The following is a 26,462-nucleotide window of genomic DNA, read 5'->3' as shown; positions in this document are numbered from 1 at the left end:
AAGGAGGAGATCATCATGAGTGATGCAGTTCATAGAAAAGTCTGCCCAGAGGGCAACCTCTTTGGCAATCTGCAAAGCTTGTGTGTGTCCCACTTTATAATAAATACATTTAAATAATACATGACAATATATAGAATAGATACAAATGTGTTGAAACAGAGATCCACCGAGTCCAGGAAAACTGTATTAAGTCTGAGATTATAGGTAAGTAAATATTTTAAGACATTTGAAAATATGCCAGAGGGAATTTAGTCCACAGATGATAAACATTCTCATTTCAACACATAAAGGTAATAGCTGTGGAATTCTAAAGATGAATACACAAGGCCTTGCTGAATGGAGGCTGGACCTTAACCTGGGACCTGATCTGAATGGTGAACTGGTTACTGCAGTTACAAAGGGCGGGGGCAAACTAATGAAACAAAGACATCTGTTAGTGATACCTGCCCTCTGATGTGTGCAACTTTAAGGCCAGGTGTGGCCAAAGCTGGAGCCAGAATCTGAGTCGGGGAGTTGAAGAGGGCAATGCAGTGTCTGATACTTGAACCACACAGTCAAGTTTCTCCACATCACTTGTATGCTGTAGAGCTTATTAAAACCCAAGCTGGCAGTGTTTCTGCCTGCCTGAAGGAGGCGCGACAGCACCATAGGAAACCTATCCTGCAAGATAATTTTGCATGAGGACATTTGAAGAAAACTGCTAGGACTTCTTGATTTATGACTTCATTAAAATGTTTGGGTTTCGAACCTCCATCAACACGTATTGGAATTAACAGCTTCTTAAAATGGAAATATTCAATGACAGATTAATGCAGCTTGGACCTTGTGAGACAGAAAACAGAGTGCTCTAGGCACCCTTTACAATCCTCCAGGGAAAGAGCGATACTTTTTGCCATTTTATGCTAGGAAGTCTCAGGAAGGAGCAGGGAGAAGAGGTGAGTGAGCATGAAAAAATCTACCAGGATTCACAGCCAGGAGGAATGGAGATGCTGGCATTCTTTTCAGAAATGCATTCACAAAAAGGTCTAAACTGTGCCTGCTGCGGAAAGACCACAGACGACTCAGAAATCAAAGGGCCACTGTGTCTATTACAGACATTAGCTGACTTGAGATCCATAGAGATCTCCATTTAAAAATGTGACTTTCGGGTGGGCTGTTGGTGAAGATTCCCACAGGGACAGAAGAGTGCGAGCCTCCTAAGTAGCTCTAACTCATCTTTTCATATTCATAGCGCTTAGCTACTTCTAGCAGGTACTACAGAATGATGAATGAAACAGCTACCACTTCCAGAGAGCCCCAGTTCTTTCCCTGTGCTTTCCCTGTGCATTTTGTCCAACTATCCCAGGATCTAGAGATGATGTGGTATTGCCATCAGCATCAACTCCACAAAGTCTCACTTGTCTGCCTGCTCCCCCCCCTTTTTTTAATAAACTCAGGTGTGAAAAAACAATGGGGACGTTTGGACCTAAAATCTTCCTGGTTAAGACATCCTTTACCCTGTTGCCTGCCAGGGTTGATTAAACGTGACCTCCTCGCTTTGTATCATCCAATCCATGAGCAAGTCCCACCTATTTCTGAGACGTCTGCTGTTCTCTATACTTCCCCATCTCCACAACCACCACCCTGGTTCAAGCTATCATCTGCCTGACTACTATGACCACCACCAAACTGGCTACCCTTCCTCCAGTCCTGAACCCCTACAATCAGTTCTCTACAAAGCAGCCAGCTACCTCCTTAAACACAAAGCATATCACGTTATTCCTCTATTTAGACTTCTCCAGGGGCTTCCATCACATTTGAAACCCGAGCTGCTTGCTCTTGCTTACCCGCCCCCTGTACCCCTCATCCCATCCCACCGGTTCTCTCACTTACTGTCCTCCAGCCACAACTGGCCCTCTTGCTGCTCCCAGCAGTTATGAGCCTGTTTCCACCTCGAGGCCTTTGCTCCTTTTGTCCTTCTACCTGGGATGTTGTTTTTTGTTTTGTTTTTGTTTTTTTAATTCACCTTGTCAGGTCAGGCTCCTTCTTTTCGTTTGGATTTCAGCCTAATGTCCCCACTCCCAGATGCCTTTCTTGACCACTCACTCTAACTAGCTCCCCAGTCACATGCTGTCACAATAAACTTGTTACATCTCTACATAGTAGGGCTCTCTAATGTTTTTAAAATTTCCGTATTGTCTGGGTTTCCCAGCTAGCCTATAAACTCCAGGAGGCAGAGATCTTGTTTATCTCATTTATCATCAAGGATAATGCCCAGAATAGTGTAGATTCCTAATACTGTTAGTTAAATAATAAGCAAGTCCAAAATAGTCACAGGTGAGCAGCTTTGCAGAATGCAGGTTCCTGAACCAATCCAGGTGCTAAGCAAAGGCACTTGACGCCTGGCTTCCAGTGTACATGAGCTGGTGAGCGGCACAGTTGCTTCCACATCTGCTGAGAGACTCACCCCTTGTACCCACAAAACCAATTCTTATTCTCCTTGGCTCTGGGCTCTGTTCTCACAACAGATTTATCTATCTGGACCCTAAAGAATCTGCCATAGGCATCTGCCTGTTCTGTGCCAATTATTCCTTCTAGTCAGATGAGGAAACCAAGGCAGCTAGTAAATGACAGAACCAAGATTTGAATCCAGGCCTATCAAAGCTCAAGAGGTGAACTCTTGTCATTAGTTTATACAGCCCACAATCAACTCATATTAAACCAAAGTAAAACTGGCATCTTGGATACTAGAAAATAAGGCATAAACAGCAATATTAAAAGTCAAATTGATGTGGCATAATATTAGAGTTTGGTTTTCTTCCTCATCTCTATTCATGCTAAACAGAGGTAATAGGCAGATGTATAGAATAATGTATAATTTTTTCTATTGCTAGAGAAATTTCAACACAATTCTTTTGTAAAATGCAATTGCTACTTCTAACCACCAGCACCTGCAGCATTTATGGACTAAAGGTCAGGCAGAAAAATTCTGAAAGACATAGAAAATAGTATTTGAGTGTTTCACATTTAGTTGTAAATGCAAAGACAACAGGAAAGGTAAAATTCTCTGACTATTTCCAAGCATGTCTACAGGCCTGTTGGCACAGAAAGAGTCTGTTTTAACGCTTTCTCAGATGCACCAACAATCAGCTAATCTTGAAATGCTTTTCATACTCTCCAAATTTAGTCCAAGAGGCTTAAATGACCACAGTTTTTTAAAAACAGAGATGTCATTCCAACACATAAAAGAAACCCTACCCCTCCTAACAACCAAACCAAAAAAGTTCCCCTACATAATGCTTTACCCTTTGTAAACAGCATGAGAAGATGCTTTACAACCCCTTGCGCTCGCGCGCTCTCTCTCTCTCTCTTTCTCCCTCACCCTGCCCCCTTCCCCTCTAACTCTGGATGTAGAGCTCATTTTGCTTTCCTCAGAGTCTTGAGGATGGCTCCTGGTGGAGGGGAGGGTCTGAAGAGGAGGCAGAAGAGCAGCAGGTGGCAGCGGTGATGCTGGAGAGAGCTGCTGGGGATGCTGGGGAAGCTGGAGATGTGGCTCTGCCCCCTGAGCTGCACAGATGGGAGGGGAAATGGCAACAGCTGCCTCAGAGACAAGATGTGATACATGACACCTGAGGGACTCCTCTGGACTTGTATTAATCTGGTTCATCCATTTTTACTGAGATGTGGCAGGGCCCAGCAGCCAGCTAAGCTCCTCTTGGCCTGGACTCACCACATGGCCCTCCAGCCTTCACAAAATGCTTGACGAGGATGATGGTGGGTGTGGCTGGTATTTTCACCACGGGACCAGGGGTATCTGAATCCTGTCCTACCTTTTCACAAGGTCCCTGAGGGAAACACACCAATCCACTCTTCCTGCAGCTCCTCATATTGGGGAGATCCTTTCCTCTAGTACTAATTGTCTGGGCCTCCGACTTCTTCCCAACAGGCACAGCCCAGTGTTATGCACTTGGAAAGTAGGTCACTGCCTAGAAGAAAAGTCCCTGCACTAATCTCCCTCATCACCGGGAATAGGCCAACGTTACAACTGGGCTGCATCTACTCTGCCCAGTTTAGATAGACTATCTAATCTTAGGGAGGGATTTTCATCCCATTAATCTGCCCTGTACTCAGGAACAGCTCTCACAGAGAGGGGAGGAAGGAGAGGCCAATCTTTTTTACTTCAACCTAACTCGCCAACTCAAGCTTTAAGATACCACTGGATAGAGGACAGGCAGATCTGAAGCATTCAAAGGAAATAAGAGAATATTGCTTTAGGCTTTGTTTTTTTGGGGAGGGTGTCAAGTTTTAAGAGGCAGTGATGATATGAGGTCAGGTCTGACTGTTGCAGTTTCTTGATACGAGCAATGCTCATACCATGTAAAAATGTATTGGTTTTCTAGGGATTATTAATAATACATTTGTCACTACTTCAGAGACTGGTTATAAACTTTCAGAGACAGAGCGAGAGTGTAATCTGTCCACAGCAACAGAGATGAATGACTTTGATAAATTCTTTATGATGTCGCCTCATCTCCTGCAGCTCTGGGATTGGTTAAGAGTCTATGGTTAATCCTTCAATAACTCCCACAAGCACCTCATTACTCATCAGGCTGTGACATCCTGGGTCGTAACAGAGGTGCTGTTCTATAACACAGGCACTGTGTAGCAGCCTCAGGTCATGAATATTAAGAGACAGCCACAAATGAGCTGATATCAATAAAGATCTCCTGCCAACCTTTACCCTAGAAATAAACCAGAAGAAGGCACGGTGTGTCCTTGCAGGTGTGACAGATGCGAGCATTGTGTCCTTTGCAGCTTTCATGATGGCCATCCCCCCCATCGAGCCATGATTTTACAGTTCTGTTCATGGGTAAGATTGACCCAGTAATTTTCCTTTCTCATATTATCCTTTTCTGGCTTTTGCATTAAGAGTATAGCAGTCTCTTAAAGTGTGTTGTGGAGCACTTCACTGGCTAGTTTAGTTACTAACATTTATTGTGTTTACTGATATTTATGTCTCCCTTGTCCTATTTGTCCAACTTTCTCCCTGCCCATTTCCCCCTCTTTACTGCCTCCTTTGGACTTTTTGTTTTTTTTTCTTTTCTTATTCCATAGTTTTTGTGCTCTACTTGTTTGGAAGTTATTTCTATTCTTTTAGTGGTTCCCTTAAAATTTTGCCATGCCTACTTAACCTGACACCACCTAAGTTAATTGATATAGTTTCCTTCCTCTCACACTATGAGGAATGCTTGATTCTGTTCAGCCCTCTCAACTTAAGTGCTATTACTGTCCAGGATATTTATTATTTTGTTTCTTTTTAACCCTACAAATTAGACATTATTATATTGTTTAATACAGAAAATTATTTGCCAATTTCTTTGATGTCTGTTCTTTCTTACATTGGAGACCTTCCTTCTGAGAAAAAGTTTCTTTTTCCTGAAGCACATCTGTTAGAAGTTCTGTGAAATGAGGGCCTACCCGTAAAATGCTCGATTAAAAAAATCCAAAAATGTCTTTATTTTGCTCACATGCTTTAAAGATAGTTTCACTGGATCCATCATTCTAAGTTTATAGTTATCAACTACCAGCATTTTAAAGGTATTGTTTCACCATTTCCTGGATGCCACAGTGTCTGTTGAGAAGTCAACTGTCAGTTTACATGTTATGCCTTGATAAATAACCTTTTATTCTGGCTGCTTTTAAGACCATCTCTTTACCTGCAATCTCATTGTTTGTATGTGTAGGTTTTTCTTTTTAGTTTTTCTTCAGTCTCTCAGTACTCCTAGAATCTGAGTATGCATATTTTTCATAAATCCTAGAAAATATTCTGAGCTATTATGTTTCCAAATATTTCTTCTCTCTCATTATCTCTATTCTCTCTTTAAACCCCCAACCACACCTATGTTAGGCCTTCTCACACTATCTTCCATGTCTCAAGCACTCTTTCAAATTTTTTACCTTCTCACTTCTCTATAATATATCTCAGGTAATTTCGCAAGCTCTGTGTTCCAGTACATTAGTTCTTTTAAAAATATATTTAATCCATCCACTGAGTTTCAAATTCTCATGATTACACATTTAAAAAAATTCTTTAACTTCTAACTGTTGTTTTTTTTTTTTTTTTCAAATCTAACAGGTCAATTTTAATAGTCTATTATCTCATGTCCCCCTATGCCATTTTCATCTTTTATTTGTTCAAATATTTTTACTTTTTTTTTTTTTTAATATATCTTTATTGATTTCAGAGAGAGGAAGGGAGAGGGAGAAATATCAGTGATGAGAGAGTCATTGATTGGCTGCCTTCTGCATGCCCCCTGCTGGGGATCACGCCCATAGCCCCAGCATGTGCCCTGACCGGGAATTGAACCGAGATCTCTTGGATCCTAGGTCGATGCTCAACTGCTGAACCACGCCTGGCCAGGCCAAATATTTTTACATTTTGTGACAGATTATCTTTTATTAAAGTGGCTGCTACAATATATCATGCTCCAAATTCCCTCTCAGAACCTTGCTAACCCTCATCAAGAAGTGAACTCTGTTTTCCTTCTCCTCACCCTTGTTAGGCCTTTGTGATTTCCTTGACCAACAGAATGCAGTGGAAGTCATTCTGCAGTATTTTGAAGCTAGGTTGGAAAAGGTGATATAACTTCTTCCTGGCTCTCTCTGCAGATGGCCTGGGAACCAGCCACCATGCTGTGAGGAAACCTGGAGAGGTCATATTTGGATGTTCTGGCTGATAACTCCAGCTAACGTGTCACTCACAGCCAGCAAGAACCACCAGAAACAGGAGTGATGAGCCTGCAGAGTATTGTAGCAGCCAGCTGCTGAGTAACCCCAGCCTTCCAGCCAACCAGCTGAGGTCCCAGACAACACAGAGCAGATGAAAACCATTCCCCCTGCAACTGAGTTCCTGACCCACAGGCTCCATAGCATAACAAATGGTGGTTTTATGCCACTAAGTTCTGGGTAATTTATTAAACATCAATAGGTTACATGAATGAATACCAGTAAGTTCATAGTCACTATCTGATAATTCCAACATCTTAAGTTCTTGTCAGTCTAAATAAATCTCTCTCTCCCCCCTCTTCTCTTTCTCTCCTCTCTCTTTTGCTGGCTCCTGCTATAGCAGCTCGTTCCCTTATATATCAACCACCTTTCATTGAGATCTCATATTTGGCTAAAGTTAATTTGTAGGTGTCCTGAGGCCTCTTGGTTGAAGATGTTTTCCTACCAATAGAATTTCCATTTGTTTTGGCTGGCTCCCAGAAGGTGCTACCCACTGGAATGATTTTTATTTATATTTCTCTTGGAGTTACCCATACTGCACATGTAATATGGCTTCAAAATCCAAGCAACAAGAGAGCAGGCCTATGGTTAGGAATTGTCAAGGGAGGCTACTGTTACTACTGTTTCCCTCCACTAACAGCCATAACAATGACTGATAGGTCTGTTTATTGGCTGCCTTTGTTGCAGGTGGACTTTTCCTAGGTGCATTAATTCAACCTACAAATATTTAATGAATGTCTTCTATATGCTCCTTTATAGGAATATGACTTGTGTACCTTTACATGACATGATTAGGATCCCCGACAGCACTACAGCCAGGTTTACAATTCAGTTTTTTAAATTACCCTTCCAATCACCTACTTCCCACACCTCCTGGAACTAACTAGAAGTTCTGTGAGATCAGGCCTATTTCCTTTATTTCCTTGACTACAGTTGTGAGTACATGAAACACAGAGTTTATTCTTGTATTATTATTTATTAATTATTGCATATGTTACGTACAAACAACTGTAAACCTAACTTTGCCCACCCTGTGATGCATTAGATATCTATAATCTAGCATAGTCCTATCTAGAACTAAGATAGAGTACTGCATTTCTAGATTAGATGTTACTCTACTGACACTCCAAGAAAGCATACTTTTTGAAGCTTAAAAATATATATTTTAAAATATATATAACCCCTATCTTACCATACACAAAAATAAACTCAAAATGAATTAAAGACTTGAACATAAAACCTGAAACCAAAAAAACCCTAGAAGAAAACATTGGGAAAAGCTCAATCTCGGCAATAATTTTTTTTTCTTTTTTTTGGGGATTTGACACCAAAAGGAAAGGAAACAAAAGCAAAAATAAACACACGAGACTACAGCAAATTAAAAAGCTTCTACACAGCAAAGGAAACCAACAAAATGAAAGCACAACCTATAAAATAGGAGAAAATATTTGCAAATCATATATCTGATAAGGAGTTATTATCTACTGTATATAGAAAAAAAATCAGACAATTCAATAGCAAAAAATATTGGGCAAAAATATGTGTAAATATTTTCCCAAAGAAGACATATAGGTCAACAGGTACATGAAAAGGTGCTCAACATCAGTAATCATCAAGGGAACACACCCAAATCAAAACCATTAGCTATCATTGCACACCTGTTAGAATAGCTCTCATCAAAAAGATAAGTGTTGGAGAGGGTACGGAGAAAAGAGCACCCTTGGGCACGCACTGTTGGTGAGAATGTAAATTGGTACAGCAACTGTCATCCCTTTTCTAATTCCTGTACTCCTTTGTCTGCATTTCTTAATTCTGTGTTACTCTGAGGTATTTCAAAATATTTTTATCACCTCTCTTCTGGCCTGCCTCACTGGGACATATCATCCAGACTTGAAATCAGAAATTAGAATCAGAAAGCAAAACGGCTTTTTTTACTGGTCCCATGACCATATCTTGCATTTTTTTAAATCTCTCTTGAAATACTGTAAATAACGAAGAAAATGATCTATGTTGAATGGGCTTGGCAGGAAGGCATAGCAGCCTCTCAGCAATGAACCAGTGAGGATGTGAAGGAAGAATCAAGACTGGGCAGGAGGAGGAGCTGGAGAAAGTGAACCAGTTCCAAACAGTGCTGCTGCTGACACCCTGAGAAGTCCAATGGGGTGTATAACAACTACCTGGCCTTCATCTGGACAGGGGACGAGAGCTCAGTTGTGAAGCTCAGGGAAGACCCAAAGACTCCAGACCAAGTCAGCCTCCCTGTCACAGCTCTGGGTGACGAGTCTGTCGAGGGCAGGTCCTCAGTGCTGAGGACTTACAGAAAATAGAACCCAGTTCCCTAGGGGAAGGCGCTGTCAGACGCGCAGGAGGCAATCCTGAGACAGGCTCTGGCAGGGTTCTCATGTCCACAGGAAACTGGAGTGCCAGGGGGAGAAACCAAGGCAGAAGTCTGAGATGGGGTGGGGGAGGGCACAGCATGTCGGGGGCAGATGGCTGCTGTAGGACCCAGGAGGTGGCAGTAAAACATCAGTTTATGTCTTTCATGCTCAGAGTATTCTCTACTCTCATTTTCCCACTACTATGCCCTCAAAGCTTTTCTATAATTAACTGGAGTGTGAGAGAAACAGTTTAAGGGCTAACCCTCCCTGCCCTTCGCTGCACTGATGCTGCCCAATAGTTTGACATTTATTTACTTCCCGAATTCCTCCGATCCATGCTGTCCCAGGACTGGCTATGCCTCTTGTCACATCAGCTTGAACGAGGCTTAAGTGCAGTGACTAGGATATCAGACTCAACACAAATGGTTAATGTTTCACTTGGCACTGTGAAGGAGATGTCACAGTTACCCATGTTTTCTACCTGGTCTTTTCCACCTCTACCCTCCCGCATCCAGCTGGTACCCAGAAAGAACAGCTGGGGGAGGAGGAGGTCCACCAGCACCCCGAGACCCCTCTCATCACCTGCTGGCCTCGGCAGCAGCCGCACAGGGTAGCAGCTTTCAGTCAGCAGCAGGGCTGGATGCAGCATTTTTTGAGGGCCAGATAAAGACAAATTTAATTCAAGAAACAAGCAGGATGTATCCTGTGAGCCAGATTTCTTTTCCCATCCTTTTTCACAGTTGCTATAATAATCTAAGACTTCCAAAAATATAGCCATAAGGATGGCACAACCAGAGCTTGCTAACTCAAAAATAACGAGGCCAAAAGAACTACAGATTCATCGGCTTACGAAAGGAACGGCCTGTCACCTTAATGGGTTGTCACATTTCTTTTCTCAAATATTTCCCAGCCATTATTTGACTTGGGAGCCCAAGCCTCTCTCTATTCTGCTACTGGTTGGTTTATTTCTTTAAACAGATGCAGGGGGCAGGGGTAGAGAAGACAGAGGGCCAGGCACCAACGCTGCTGACACAAGAGAGGCATGTTGCAGGGCAAGGCGGGGCGAGCTTACTGACAGAGGGCAAAACACTCCAAGAAGAAACACAATCAGATGGCACAACCAGCCTAGTAGGTCACAGTTTTTCCAGTACAAGGACTGCAACTTAGGTAAAATGTGGGAGGCTGTGGGATTCTGAAGCAGACATTGGACTTGGAGTAAGAAGACCTGGGTACAAGTTCCTTGTAGGATTTTGAGCACAACACCTGGCTTCTTTGGGTTTCCATTTTCTTAATGGTAACACGGTCATAAAAACGATGCCTATCAGCAGGGCTGTCGGGATGACTAAATGGCATTTGAGGTGGGAAAACACTTTTGGAAGTATAACAGGCTTGTTTTCATCAGCCTCCTTTGGTTGTGGGGCTGGTTAGGGGGACTGATCACTGCCTCTCGCAAAGTTTGGAACCAATTAAAATGCACATGGAAGAATCAGCAGTTGGGTTTAAAGTCATCTTTATTACTAGTTATGTTGGATTCAAGAACATGGCTTCTCATTATATCCTATACTGTTCTTATACTGTTCTTTCCATCTTCTGTACCTGTCTTCTTGATTATACTATAAGCTTCCAGAGAGCAGAGACTGCGCCTTACATCTCATTGTATCCCCAGAATTTTCCACAGAGCCACACGGGTAGCAGGCTCACCGTCTGATAAGGGATCACGATGAACCACATTTGTACTCTAGACTCTGTGTAAAGCCTGGGAGCTCTTGGAGGGAAGGGGTCATATCTTTTCATTCCCAGTGCCTAGCATAATGCCTGACACATAGTAGGTCCTTTAAAAAAGTGAGTCAAAAGGTAGTGAAAACAGAAGGGTATGCTGCATGGTCTACCCTGGGCCTGCAGAGAAAGATTTACAGTAGGAATGTCTCCTAAGCATTCTGTTCTTGAGAGCGTGTTCATATGGGAAGAGCTCTACTTCCAAACTGTTTGTGATTTAAGGATCTGAGCATTTTCCCCAGGACAAACTTTCGCTTTTGCCTACTCATCAGCCATGCTGGCTATCTTGGGCACTGAGAGAAGCAAAAAGTCTGTTGTTTTAAGCCATCAAGTTTGTGGTAATTTGTATAGCAGCCAACACATAGGAAGCTAATACATGTTACAGGGGGGACCTGACCAAGATGTGAGAAAATGAGCAGTGTGAGTGGCCACAGCTCTTAGGGTGCCTGAGTGATACTCTGGTGCAGCCAGAGCAAAGGCAAGGGACTCTCCTATGAGGAGCTGTCAGGACACCTGCAGCAGGTAAGGATTTATCCCTGGAGGAGGAACTGCAGAGGGAGAAGGGTAGAGGGAAGCGAGAGCCCGGTGATGGAAACGGCCCAAAGGGAAGGACTGAGAATGGACTGGGTGAGTAGAAGAGGGAGGCATCACAGAAACAGGCACCGTGGCTTAGGCTTTGGAATTCTTCTTGGATGTTAGCCTAAAGAATCTCCAGTGTCCACCACATTTGTAAAGGCAGTGATTAAATGTTTCATAAAATTTTCAGAGAGGTTTTCTTACAAAGCCAACAAGAAGTTGCTGGAAAACCCCCACCCCCTTTCTTCATTTAAAACATTCTGCTTAAACTTCTCTTACTCAGAACAGCCTTCCAGAATTTTACCAGCTTCCAATAAGCTAGAAACCCTCTTGTTGGATTAGTCCCCATTGATGAGGTTCATGTGCATTAATGGGGGTTCCACTGAATTGAAACCTGCGTGAGGACATGCTAGGCTGTCTTCCACATTTCTTTTTTTAAACTTTTAAGCAGGATTTGCTAACAATAGTACAACACAACAACAAGAGAAATAACTGAGTTAATTAAGACAGTAGTGAAACAACAACCCATGTTTGGAAGGCATTTTACAACTTTTGAAATATTTATACTCTTCTCATTTAACTCTCAACAATCCTCAAGGTAGGTATTTATACTACTCATCAGTGCACTGGCGCTAAGGAAAGTGAAGCAGCTCTGGGAGGTTAAGGACTCTGTACAGTCACATAACTACTAAGAGAAGTGAGAGCTCAAAGTGCATCCTTTTTACCCAAACACTATGCTCTCTCCCACCAAGTCTTAGCAAAAGCACATTCACATAGAAATTGGAATTCACTCGTTAAGTCAACATTTAAATTTGCATTAGTCAACAGCTCTCCTAAGTGTAAATATGACTACCCTCAGAATGTACCAAAAAGTCATAAAATTCAGTTTCTTTAAAGTATTTTATTCTTCAGTCTTCACTGACATTGCTACAATAAGAATGTCTTATTAAGGTTTGTTTAATCTGCATAAGAGTTGTTGATTTATGCAAATTAAAAAATTACAAGTTAAAATGTAAAAGACATTAAATTGACATGACACCTTTAAGGACCCAGTATGCCGAAACTTCCTGGGTTAATGTCACATTACAAGGTGTTACTTCCTCAATTTTTCTGTGTGAATGACATCTTTCAGAACCAAAGAGACCTGTTCTCCCTAGAGGACATCTGCAAATCTTTTCATAATGAAAAAAGTCAATCCAGCCTCAAATTCTTGATTTGCAAAAGAGTTATCCAGCATAAAGTGAGAAAGAAATAGTCCTATAAAATCAAGTTCTAAAATGGGCCCACAGCAGTGAATAGCCAAGGGCCACTGTTGTGAAACCCTAGCTAGTCCATTCCTTGTGCTCGTCTCATCCTTAAAACAGAGTAAAAACTCAATACTGTTTAGAATGATACCAACTGCCTTAAGAAGGTAAAATTAATTTCTTTAAAAAATGCAAACATCCCTGAGTTATGGAGAAGCTTAACTCTCCTTAGCCGATAAAGCACACCTTGGCATTGAGTAGTCAGACTGCTTTGCATCTAAATGGAACACTCGAGAACTTCAGATCACAGACCACTGCAAGACAGCTGGCTTGGGTAGGTACCCTGGTGGGAACGCTGGGTCTACTACGGGGTAAAGATAAGTGTGGAGGAAAGAGAGAGAGAGGTGTTAATTCCTTGTGGAAGATATTACTTATATGGATATTTCTAGGTTAAGAAATGACAGGAGAGAAGAGTCGGCTCTGGGTAGCTTGTTGGTGAGGAGGGATAGTGAGAGTTGAAGAGGCACCAAAGACAGTTTGCTCACTGTCAAGCATTTTAGGGGCATCTGCTCAGTTCCAGAGATCAGACGAGAGGCAGAAACGACCTCGACATTCAACTATCTTCTCATTATGCCTGGAAGAGTCTAGAGAGATGGGTAACATGGAGTTTGGGGTGTGTGTGCGCATAATTCAAGTTTGAGATGGAGTCACAACCCCATGCCCCCAGTAATGAGAGAAGAAGATGGCATTCTTTTCCTTCCAAATCGTACACGCCAGGGGCCCAAATCCACACCAGGAGTTCTCTTTCTCTTCCTCTTCCTGAGTAAACTGGGGCCTCTGGACAGTTCTTCAGGCTGAGCCAAGGGTTACTTTGAGAGGTCAACACAGTCCAGTATGTGCAGAGGGTGCAAAAGCAAGCAAGATGTACCAATAATAATCCAGAGCATGATTGAGAAATATAAATGCCTGTGTACAGAGCCAACCCTTACTTATTAAACCTAATCACTCCTTAGCTCTGAGTAAGTAGCCAAACAACTTTGATTTGAATGAACATTGGTATATAAAAGCTTATTTTCATAAGCTTGTAATAATTGTCTTAGTCTTCTCATCAATGTAGTAACATAGAGATTGCCAGTACGCAGCACCCAGGCAAAGACCAAATCCGCTAACTTGGGACTCAGCGCCTTCCCAGCAGGTCATGTTCTTAAAGGTTCTTGATGATGCTCCTTACTTAAAAAAAAAAAGAAAAAAAGTGACATGGCCTGGGAAAGGCAGCCTTGATCATGTTGACTCCCTCCTCTGTAGAATGGGATCAATGATAGTTAATGTCCCACTTGCCTTGCAAGGTGTGAGGATCAAATTCTATGAAAATGTTTGGTGAACCAAAAAGTCCAATGCAGAAGTTAGTTTAGTAGAGCTCCTGGTTAGGTTGTACCCCTGTCTTCCAGACAGAAGGCTCAATAAAGAAACTGGCACTTGTAGGTCTCTATATGCCATCTTATCTCACTCAGTACCATCTCATGTAGTGGGTGGTCCTATCCCATTTGACATATGAGGCACATGAAGTTAAATAACTTACCTAACATGAGCCACCTACTAAGTGGTAGGGCTAGGAGTTAAACCCTGGTCTGCAGCTCAAAAACCCAGGCAATCTTAGCACTAGCTTCACATCTACTTTATGACTTAGGTCTACAAGAGAAAAATGACAGCAGCGTTTGATTTTTACATAACCATGAAGGTTCTCATCACCACCCTCATCCTCAAGCTTATGGCTGTTCCAAGGTACCATATAAAATGTGCTAAACCTTCCCAAAGGGCTAGAAGAACTGGTAATAGGAAACAGACAGTACTGCACTGTGGAATGGAGCCCAAGAAATAAAACAAAGGTGGAGACAGTCAGTTGTAATAAAAGTAAAATATTAAAACCTCAATTGCCCTGCCTGCCAAAGACTGCATCCCTCAGCTCCTATCAGGCACACACAAGCCTCAAGGACTGCTGATTGTGATGCAGTGATCCAGAGAAAGCCTGGGAATGTTGTTGTTTTAGCCTCATCTGACATAACTAATAAGTTGCACACTTTACCGATTGTGGGTTAGAACCACCCTTGTCTAGCCATCGGGACAGCAAAGAGCCCACACTGCTGGTTTTTCCTGTGTGTGGTAGAGGTGCCAGGCAGGGGGAAAACAGGCATGAACAAAGAGGTCAGAGAGACCTGGGTGTGAATTCCAACCCCGTCACTCTCTACCTGGTCACCGTGAGCCAGTCCTTAACCTACTCATTCGTAACACTGCTTCATCTTGAAACAGGCACCTCTAAAATAAGTGACGATGCAGGTAAACTGATCAGCAGGTGTCTGAACTCGCAGGCTCTCAAGAGGGACCAGGTTCTCTGACAATTATCATGACTCATGAGCTGGCTCATGTCCACTGGTAAGTAATTGCTTGTTTGATTTTAACAGACACTCTCTATGGTAAACTAAAGATGACTATGAATTCTTACTAATTTTCCCTTTGAGAGGTGGAGTCCAATCTCTCTTCCCTTGAATCAGGGTTGGTCTTAGTGACTTCTTTGGCCAACACAATGTGGCTGAAGTACTGTTCTGGGATTTCTAAGCGTAATTCATAACAAGACTTGCGGGTTTTGCCCAGGCCTCATAGCCGTGAGCTGTCATGTAGGAAGTCTGAGCACTCTGAGGCCACTGTGCTGTGAGGAAGCCCCACTATGTCATGTGAAAAGGCCTCAGGGAAAAACAGATGCTGGGCCAGCCCCAGCTGTTCCAGCTTCCAGCTGTTGGAATTATTCCAGCCCAGATCCCAGACACTAAGTCTCTGCCAACCCCTGCCCAAATTGCACATTTGTGAGCAAAATAAAAGACTATTGTTGATTTAAGCTACAAAGTTTTGAGGTGGTTTGTTATGCAACAAAAATAATCACAACACTTGCTTTATCAGGTTTTTCCCTCCTCAAAATTAAAAACATCAATTTGCTGAGTTATATTAAGTCACATATTAAGTTTATGTTCACTCTGTAGTTCTCAAGTCTATTTTAGACACTGAAAAACATTTTGTTTAGACACTGTTAATCCAGGCATAACTTATTAATTGGCTGACCAATGGCATATATGAGCTATTATGTGCATCCAACTCCTCTCATGAAAAAAAAAAATGCTACAAATAACAGTCCTTCATCTCAATGAATTTGTGAAAATCATGCTCTGAAGTCAGACTAATTGAATCTAGTGCCTGAGTGCCCCATCCTCCCAGCTCTGTACAAAGCTGGGCTCCAGCCCCCAACCAGCTACCTAGTGACCAGAGTGGTTGATCGAAGGCCACTACCTGCCTTCCTCTCAACCAGTAGGAAACTGCTCACCCTGGGCTGCTTCCATTGCTAGGCAAGCTTGCAAGGTAAGTGTTAAGACAAAGTAGATTTGTGCAGCGATCCAGATAATCTTTGAGGAAACCCCTTCAGCTTCCACATATGCTCCACTTTGGAAGGGCCCTGTTATAGCCTAAGACTTGACTATGAATCTGAGAATACTTACCTGATGCCTTTCAGACAATATTGGACCTTATAATATTATGCAAACTTTGGGGCATATAATCAGCTTAGGTGAACTCAAATATTTTGCTGCCTCCCAAATCAGCTACACCCTTTTTCATTTCTCTGTTCTTCTGCCTGCAAAGCCTGTCTCCCCTTCTTGTGGCTGTGTGTGTGTGTGTGTGTGTGTGTGTGTGTGTAATCTTCTTTACCCTTCAGATGTCCCCTCTTCCAGCAAGGCAAAGTTAGTCATTCTGTAATGACAGTGCTTCTTCAATCTGTGAAGCCTTTTCTTTAACAAGAAAACTTATCATTAAAAGGAAAAAGAAGAGGGAACAGCAACCCCACAGCCCTATAGAATTCACGGCGAAAGAACACAAGAGAGACCCTATGATTCCTGGCGACATTCCACCAGGCTGAAAACAGGCTGGTGTGATCTGTGTTTCAGGGATTATAATTCAGCAGCAGAAATGAGTCAATTAAAATACCGACCAGAATGCTGCCTGCAGATAAAGTGTTCTGAACTGGGTGCAACATAACCTGAACTGCTAAATTCTAAGGGCCAACTGGACTGGTGATTGGCATCTCAATCTCTTTTCATGCTATTTTCTTGGCAAAAGTTAACAAGGAGCCACTCAGCCTAAGAGAGATAGGTCCTCTATTTACCTTGGCAAGAACCAGACAAACACAATGAACTCCAAATTTTCCTAACTCAATGGCTTTGTTTGACCTGGAGTGGGCAATGCCTGTTGTCCCAAGTGGGTCAATCTGAACATCAAACCCACCAACTGGTATTGGTTTTACATTCATTCGTCAACAATTCCAGTCTTAAAGGCTATACAGACACTAAGCAGCACCTGGCACTTTGCAGCACAACCCACAAAATACATGGACAACGTGCAGAAAGTCATAATTGGACACTCTTTGCTCTATCACCAAACCTAAAGAAATTACACTTTCAACACTCATTATTTAAGAACATGCAAAACTATGCAAAACATTCCAAGCCAAAAGCTGTACAAACACTGAATGGTAGTGGGTCCCACAAAACACAACCTACCATTTCCTCTCCATGGGAAACTCACAGAGGGTCACACTGGAACACCCTTTATTCTGCCATAAAAACAAGAGCAATGATGTTTTTGACACTCGCTCTTGAGTTAATTATGCTGAACATGTCAATTTAGAATTTTTGTAACAGAGTCTACATTACCACGGATACCCAAGACAATAGAACAACTTAATGCTTGATACTTTAAGTACCCAGATGAAGCAGAGGGAAATTTTACTGCCCTCTCTCATTGACCAAACCCTAGTCTTCCTCCAGAAAGTATATAAGTTTCTTGCCCTGGACAAACAATAACATTGATATGTTCTAGGAAAGAAGAAAGGAGATACCAACTTACTTAACAGTTGGCAATAGAGGGCCTGTAAACTTCTCTTCATGGTATCATCTGGTCCTGCTTGTCCTCCAGTTTATTCATGATTCTGTCTGGGAAATTGGGAGAAGAAAATTGTTACATCCGGGAACATAATTCAAGTCAATAATCAGAAAGAACTCCACCTCACATGATCCTGGTTGTAAAAGCTAAAACATCTGACTCTGAAGAGGAAAATGCTTGGAATGGATACACCACAGTTTAATTTACAACAGTGTGTGTTATAAACCTACTGATTAGTCAACTGGTCAAATCCTGAAACTATGCACACCATGGAAATAAATTTACTAGAGAGTAAGAATTAGGCTTTGGAACTTGAGGTTTCCAATGAATCTCCCCTGAATAGCTAATCTTGAAACAGGAGAAACAAGAAATTGCTAATCTCATTTCTACTATGGAGCTCACCAAACAAACAACCCAAACAGCTGCACTACACTTGAAATTATGCTATATTAAACAACTGTTCTATTACTTTCTGTTAAAAAAGATACCTCTAATCCAGAATATTTGGAAAATACAGCTTAACAGAAATATAGATGAGAATATACAAGAACATACAAATGACCCATCTCTCCAGCCTGTCCTTTGTGTACTTTTACTGGCCTGTCTCATTTATGGAGTATACATTCTAATTTCCTCCTCTAGCAGCAGAAACATCTTCCTGTGTTGTACCTATTACTTTGCTACTTTATTTTAAGTGGCACACAGTATTTAAGATAAATTCCTAGAAATGGAATCACAAGGACACAATTTATGGCTTCTGAAATATGTTGCCAAATTGACCTTAATCAATACCAGTAATATGAGGACATCCATTAGACTACAACCTGCCCATTAGACTACAACCTGCTCATTTTGCCAAACAAATAGGCAAATGTTCCATCTCATTGCTTCAGTTTGCATTTTATATGTTTATTTGACATTTGTATTTAAACATTTTTAAAATTCACCTTTGACACAGATTCTTTAGTCAGGCTCCTGAACCTTCTTCTTAGGCCCTTCCAGGCACTTCCTTGTCAAACCTAGTTTTAGCAAGAACCCTGCTAAGTAAGTTTAACCAGACTCCCCCCCCCTCCCCCCATCAACATCTAACCACCCTCACTATATGCTCGGGTCCCTCTTCCTCCACCACCAGCAGGGATGCTTACCCCAGCCTATCTTTAGCAAGAATCCTGATAGGTCACGTTAGCCAGGACGTCTTGATGTTTGCTCTCAGTATTTTCCATCCAATGATCCCCAACCCTGCTCCTTGCTAAATTCTCACTTGCCTACACTGTATTAGGGTTTGAACCCAATCTCTCTCCCTGACTGTGAAATCCCATTGCAGTGGTCCCTATAACCATTTCGGTGGGCCAGAATACGGTCTGTGTTACCATCTTTAACAAGTATCATTGAATACTTTTTTCTTTAACACAGTCTCTAACCATTCTCTACTGGCATGCTGGGATTTTTTTTATGCTACCCCAAATAGAATTGATTTATCTTAAAAAAATAAAATAAAATAATCTTTATTGATTTCAGAGAGAGGAAAGGAGAGGGAGAGAGAGAGTTGAAACATCAATGATGAGAGAGTCATTATTGATCGGCTGCCTCCTGCATGCCCCCTACTGGGGATCCAGCCAGCAACCTGGGCATATGCCCTGACGAGGAATTGAATAGAGATCTACTGGATCCTAGGTCCATGCTCAACCACTGAGCCATGCCAGGCCAGGCTTAAAAATTTTGAATTGAGATATAATCAAGTATCATAAAATTCAACCTTTAAAGCATACAAGTCAGTAGTTGTCAGCGTATTCAAAAGCTGTGCAACTATCACCAGTACCTAATTCCAGAATATTTTCATCACTCTAAAAAGGAACTCCTATGTTCATCAGCAGTCATTTCCCCTCTCCACAGTCCCTGGCAACCACTGATCTACTGTGGATTTCCTATTCTGTACATTTTACATAAATGGAATCATACAATACATGGCCTTTTCCATCTGGCTCTTTGATTTAGCATAATGTTTTCAAAGTTCATTCATGTTGTAAAGCATGCAGTTTTTTCCTTATTTATTTATTGTAAGAATGATACACACACACAATCACACTACTATGGCTAGAAAGGCTTTCCTTAGTCCAGGATTGCATACATAGTTGCCTGTACTTTCTTCTGGCATTGTTTTTACTCCTTTTAGATCTGTTTCCGGACTTCGTATCATGTTTTACTCCTTTGTTTGCTCAGTATCCCTCTATAACAACTGTGTTTAAATTACTCTCAGTAGAATCAGTTGCTCATTTTGACTCTTCTTTTTAAGATTTGCCTAGTTCTCTGAGCTTATTTATCCCCCCAAATTAACTTCAAAATCATTTCACCAAATTCTAGAAAAACAATCATTGGGATTAGAGTTGGAATTATCTTCTACTTGCTTTGTTTATTTGGAAGAAACCTTACCTCTTCAAAATCCAAGTGTGGTCAGGAGAAAAAGAAATGATATTTAGACTGTTGCTCCAGATATAAGAAGAATCTTCTCAGAGGGGGAGAGTGCTCTTTTTTGGGGGTGGGTGGGATGGCTCAGTGGCTTCTTTGGTTAGGAAAACTGAACCTCCCCAGCCCCCAGTGTCATCCGGATGAATAAGAGGCGGAGAAAGAGACAGTGAAGCTCCTCTCCATTATAAACTAGCAGGAGGTTTGAGTTCCCAAAGACTAAAAAGGAGGGTTAAGTGATCCAGAAATCAGAGGGGCGGAGACGATAAACAAAAGATGTCAAGAGACAGACAAAAAGAGGCAATTCTAAAAGACAGCAGCAGGTGGGAGCTAAGAATAAAGGATACAGTGAGAAATTCTCCACAGGAGATGACCCGCTAACTTTAAGATGTGTGAGATTTAATTTTTCAATGCTTCTTTTTTATGCTCTTTGTATTTATATACTGTATCTGTCTCCCTTCCCCCCACAATGCTTATTCACCATTAGCAGCCTCAAAACCTCAGCAAAAGTCTTGTACAAAGCAGCCCTGTATTGGTGGTGCTCAGCTGGGCAATGAAAGAAAAGACACGATGGCCCAAGACAAGGGTGACCAGGAACAGAGGGTGGAGCCACAAGCAGTGGTTAGTGGACATCTATGGAGGGCTTCGGACATGCTAAGTACTCAATAAACGTACAGTGAATAAATAAACGATCAAGTAACAGGAGAGCAGAGAAACAGTTGTAGTTTACATTGATCAAGGGGAATATATGCCCCTCCATCGTCTCTGGAAGCTCCTAGAGATTTTTGAGAAACTGTCAGACTTTCCACAAGGTGAGAACTAGAGCCATTTTATTTACATATCAAGAAACGGCTGAGCCCATAAATCTGGGATGCTTGGGATCATCTGGGTCACATAGGGCTATCCCAACTACAAGCGCCATATGACCTAGTATGCATTCAAAACTAATGTTTATTTAGGCCTCTCTGTGGAGTTCTGCAGTGTTTCTCCTTCATTTAAGCTCTATGGTCTTGTTGAGTTAATTCCTAGGCATTTCATATTTATTCATTTTTGCCTCTGTGATGGCATTTACATTCCCATTATATTTTCTAATTGCCTCTACATGAAAATGACTGAGCTTTATATATTCGTTTTGTGACCTAACTGAACTCACTTACTGTTATAATGATGGTTTCTTGGCTGAGTCTCTTGGGTCAATTGTGAGGCTTTGGATGGATGGAGAGGCACAATGAGATCCCATCAAAAGCCTCTTTTTAACCATATAGTTGGAAACATTAATTGTATCTGGTGCTTCAGGGAATAATTTAGGAGCTTCGAGGATGACAACTAATTTCTGGAATGAAATCTTAAGAAAGTACAGAGTTTTACAGCCAAAAGGCTGAATAAAAGCAAAAAGAAAGAGGAAGGAGATGAAAACATTTGAGACAGGACAGTGGCAGAGGTGGAGAACTCGCTGATTATTAGCTCAGGAGAAACAAGGGGGTGCAAGTAACCTGAACCCCTCACTTCCTAAGGAGAGTGAGCCTAATGGAATCCTGCCTCCCCCACTGGCTTAAATGGGACATTATATCTGTTCCATAGAATCAGGAAGAAATGTTTCCTTTGTAGACCACTGAAAATGTTCTGATTAGAAATGTCGATGTAACAAGGAAAAAGTAATAAGAAGCCCAAAGAAAAGCTCTGATATTTGATGTGCAAATTGACTTGAAATGACAAGTTCATAGAGAACAAATACAGAAGAAGAGCTAGAAAAATCCTGGAAAAAACAAACAAAAAACTTCCCAACAAGGTGGGGTGAGGGGAGGAAGGAGCTGCCAGCCTACCAGACATAACATACTCTAAAGCCTCTACAATGAAAATAATTTGATATTGACATACAAATGTCCCTAAGTGCAGCAGACAGTGATGAGCCTTACAGCCAAAACACGTGTCTGAGATGAGCACGTTATAGTGTTGTTGGCCTGGAGTTTCAAGTTAATGGATCAACAATATATATTAAATAAGGTATTTCTAAACAGAAACACACAAAACAAGTTTATATATTGATCAGTTGACAAAAATATGACGAGAGACTCATAGGAACCTAACCTTATAAGTCCCTTAGGAGCAATGCTTTAGTATTCGCTAATTCAGTATTTGGGACAACTTTACAGAACATAACTACCATGAATAATGAGAGTCAACTGTATTTGAGTTGAGCTTTAAAGTATTTTGTGAGGCAAAAATGAAGAGGGCCAACAATCCAGGTCAATAGCAGAGCTTGAACAAACAGAACAATGGCTCCCATCTCCCTAGGACAAGGGGAGATCTGATTAACCTGGTGGCCAGCACACCGTACAGTTGCCCACTGGGAAATTAATGAGGGGGGAGAGGAATAGGAGAGTTGACATATCAGCTAACATCACAGGTCGGCAGAGAAGTTTGGAAAGGAGCATACTCCTCCATTTTACAGGTGGGGATAGAAACACCAAGAAGTCAAGGTCTTTGCTCAAGATCAAGCTGCAAGACCTTGAGCTAGTTTCTTGACTTTCTCTGAGCCGTGGATTCCTTATTTGTAAAAGGAGTAGGAACAGTACTAGATGTGCTTGCTGCAAAGACTGAGACAGTGCATGCAAGGCACTTGCCCCATGTCTGGAACACAGAAAGTGCTCAGCGCAGTTAGCAGCTCTTTCCCAATAGCAGAAGGCAAGATAATGAATGACACATTTAAATTGGATTTAGAAATTACAGTTAGGGGTATAAACTGAAGTTTAAGGTTCTTATTTATAATTTACACCATTGCCTTCCTTAAAAAGGACTTAAGTAAGCTTACTGCTAGATGCAACCTGTACAACAGAATTATTAACATATCAAAGTACATTAATGACATCAGAAAGAGAGACTCAAAATTACTGGAGGAAAGGGGGGATTAATTTTACCATCAGATGGAGAGGGACAATACATTTCCCTTGGAACTTCCTGAAAATAAAGGCATAAAGAATAGCTAGCATTATTTTTCTTCTGGCTGCATAAATGGAAGTACATTTTTATTTTGTTTAGAAATGCAAAACTTTTCTGCCCCTATGTCTAAGAAAAGATCATTAGACAGATCATATTTTGATAAGCACTAGTAACCTAAATAACAGTTTTATGGAGTATAAACAGAATATTCTTATCATGGCTACTCCTTATCAACCCACAATATAAGCCGAGGTCATTGTGTTAAGTTACAATTCAGGGAAAGCATTTTAAAAAGCAGCAGGAGCACCACGGGAAAGAATCAGGCAGGCCTGCCATTGAATAGCCTTTCTCTGAGACCCTAGGCAAGCTACTTAACTCCTCTGAGCCTCAGCCTTCTCATCTGTAAATGGGGCTGACACCTAAATTAGAGGACTGCTGAATTAAATAAAGTAAAGCACCTACTATGTTCCTGACACATTGTATGTGTCTCTCCCTTTTCCCTGAGCCAATGGTGTACAGATAGGCTGTTTTTAGTCATTTGTGGATGAAGGGAACTGGGAAAACAGAAGGAACCCACTGATATTCAGCAAATCACCCCAGGGCTTAAGCATCCTGAGTGTTGGAACACTTTAGAAAGGTAAAATGAAGGTGTCTCAGGCACACTTATACCATAAGTAACAAAGAGATGCATGTGTCCACAGGGCTGGATTTGGGTTGTAATGAAGCTTTTAGTCAAATTCTTTTGATACAGATGTGCCTTTTAAACATACGAATACCCTTCCCTCCCATACAGAAATAGCTGTTTTCTCTCCTTTTTTCTTGAAAATTGTGGCTCTTCTAGTCTATCTTCCTAACCTTCTCACTTTTGCACAAGAAATATTTCACTTTCCTCTGAACCGGTGATCAACAGAATTAGCACAATGACAGTGACTGTCACTCTGTCTCAGGCCTGGGAGCTTATAAGAAGTGCTGAGACTCTGGTGAACTAGAAAGAACAGGGAATAGTGCTTTTTGGCTCCAGGCAACTATCAGCAGAAAAATAGGTCTTTTTCCCCTTTTGTTTTGTTTTTCTTAAGGACACTGAAAGTCCTCTCAAAAATGATTTCCCTAAATTTTCAAGAGAAGCCAGACAGACTCTTTCTATGTTAAAATATTAGCAATTAATTCATGTAGGCCAACACTACAAGCCACAAGAAACAGGACAGTGTGACTTCTGATGTATAAGGCTTTCCTGGTGCAGAACCTGTGTGAATCCCTTTCTCCCAAACAGGACCAGAGTGTCCATCTGTAAGAAACACTGACGGAGGAGGCAGGCAGATCTACCCTCCAACGGGCTCCCTTCGGCCAGTCCTCCAGCAGCTGGGCTCCAGGCTCTCACTCAGTAAGCTTTTAAAGGGTGAAAAACACCTTCAGTAGAGCACCCTTCCTCTCTTCCCCTTTTTATTTACTTCTCTGGAAAATAAAATATTAGAGGTTAGGCTGTCAAATCCACTGAGATACTGAATTCCAAACAAAAGGGCAAAAATTGTTCATCTCCTGCTAAGGAAAAGCCTACAAAAGGGAAGCAATTACAGGCAGACCTCGTTTTAGTGCATTTTGCTTTATAGTGCTTCACAGATGTTGCATTTTTTTACAAACGGAAGGGAAGACCACCCCCCCAGCAAAAAGATTATGATTCACTTTATTGCAATACTCACTTCATTGCGGTGGCCTGGAATCAACCAGCAATATCTCCGAGGTCTGACTGTCATGTGGGCTGTGCTTGGAGGACTGAGAAGTAACTACCTGACTGCTCCTCCAGACCGGCTGGAGTTTATTCACATTGGCTGGGGCGGGGTGTTCTGCTGTCACAGTCACTGAAGTCAGCAGTGGTGTAAAACTAGGTCAAGGAGCTCAAGGCTCATTAGCATGACACAGACCTCCCTGTTCTGGCATAAAGGTGTATTAAGACCGTTTATCTCATTTGAGGAGACAGAAAGGTGTTCCTGCAAGGTGAAGAACACATACCACACTTTCCCTTTATGGTTTTGGTATTAAAGACTGAACATTGAGGTCTGGGAATTAAATGGTACTGTAGCAATGCCAAATACCGAAGGAGCATGTTCTATCATTTTGACTGCACTGCTTATGAAAAAGATTATTTCTTGTCCACAGAAAACTAATTTTTCTTTAATTTTGCAGCATCTGAAAAATGTCTTCAGAAGTTGAATTTGGGGACCTAAAATTATGTGTATTTCCTTTGGGCAGCAGGCATTTCTTCTGAAAGATGTGCCACGTTATTACAATGAAGAGGGGGGCAAGGCCATAGGAAGTACGCAAAACTCTTATCAGAATGTTTTCCATGTGGAAAGAGCATTTAAACCCACAAGACATGCTTTGAACACACAATGCATTTCAGCATGTGAAACTATTCACAGCGTCAGAGAATGCATTACCCTTCCTGAGTCTCAGCATCCCTACTTGTGAAACTGGCACCACACCTGTACTGCAAGGTTGCTTTGAGAATGAAATGACATTTCTTCAGAGAAAGAAAAACATTTGTTTTCTGGAGAGTAGCAGGGCAAAGTTTTTGAAGGAGACAGAATCTCAGCTAAAGTTTCAGGGTTAAGGGTTTTGAGAAGATAAGGGTAAAGGTGCAAAAGTACAATGGTGTCGGGTGGGGACAGCGCGGCAGGAGTCTGAGGACGAGTACCTTAAACAACAGATCTGCCACTGCTTGCAAATGCCCAAACGAGGCAATTTTGGATATAATGTGACTGGCTCTCCAGCTTCTCAATGTTTAAGGTTGGGCCAAAGGTCTCATCTTCTGGGGAAGGGAAGGATATATGGAGGATCCTGAGGACAAGACTGATAGGGAAGCAGGGAGATGGAAGCTAGGCTCCCAAGGCTCAATCTTCCCAGATGAGAACAAAATAAATGCCTACTAACCATGAGATAGCTGGAATGCCACTGTCCTTGAAGTCCCAGACAGCTACAGGACCCAGAGTCATTTCCACTGATGTTCACACAACATTAGACAACCACCAGTAGGTGGTGCCTAACCGCAGTTTACACTCGGATAGAGCTGGATGGTATAACTGGACCGTATAGCTGGGCCCTCCCATCTCTAAGCTGGCTGGCTATGTAGGCTCATCCTCACCATTTCAATAATCTCACAATAATGTAACCACATGGTTTATGCCAGTGGTTCTCAACATGTGGTCTTCAGACCACCAAGCACCCAGGAGCTTGCAAGAAATGCAAATGATCAGACTCTGCCCTAGACTCAGTGAATCAGAAACTCTGGGGGTGGGGCCTAGCACTCTGTGCTTCAGTAAGTCCTGCAGGGTGCCAAACCACT

The 26,462-nt window shown here is 41.9% G+C and overlaps 1 protein-coding gene across 4 annotated transcripts in view; it reads right to left on the bottom strand.

Moving 5' to 3' along the window:
• Positions 1 to 26,462, bottom strand: part of TMEM108 (transmembrane protein 108) — a 206,721-nt gene that overhangs the window by 72,163 nt on the left and 108,096 nt on the right. For 2 of the 4 annotated variants that reach the window (XM_016224363.2, XM_016224361.2), the window contains one exon: positions 17,684 to 17,769. In XM_016224363.2, coding sequence (XP_016079849.2) covers positions 17,684 to 17,723 — 40 coding nt within the window. In that variant the 5' untranslated portion in view covers positions 17,724 to 17,769. The remainder of the gene's footprint in view (positions 1 to 17,683; positions 17,770 to 26,462) is intronic. The other 2 variants (XM_016224362.2, XM_087824936.1) reach the window with 1 other exon arrangement.

Source organism: Miniopterus natalensis, chromosome 15, assembly GCF_054644295.1.
Source record: "Miniopterus natalensis isolate mMinNat1 chromosome 15, mMinNat1.hap1, whole genome shotgun sequence".
In the NCBI taxonomy this organism is placed as follows: Eukaryota; Metazoa; Chordata; class Mammalia; order Chiroptera; family Miniopteridae; genus Miniopterus; species Miniopterus natalensis.
This window is presented reverse-complemented; position numbering and strand designations above follow the sequence as displayed.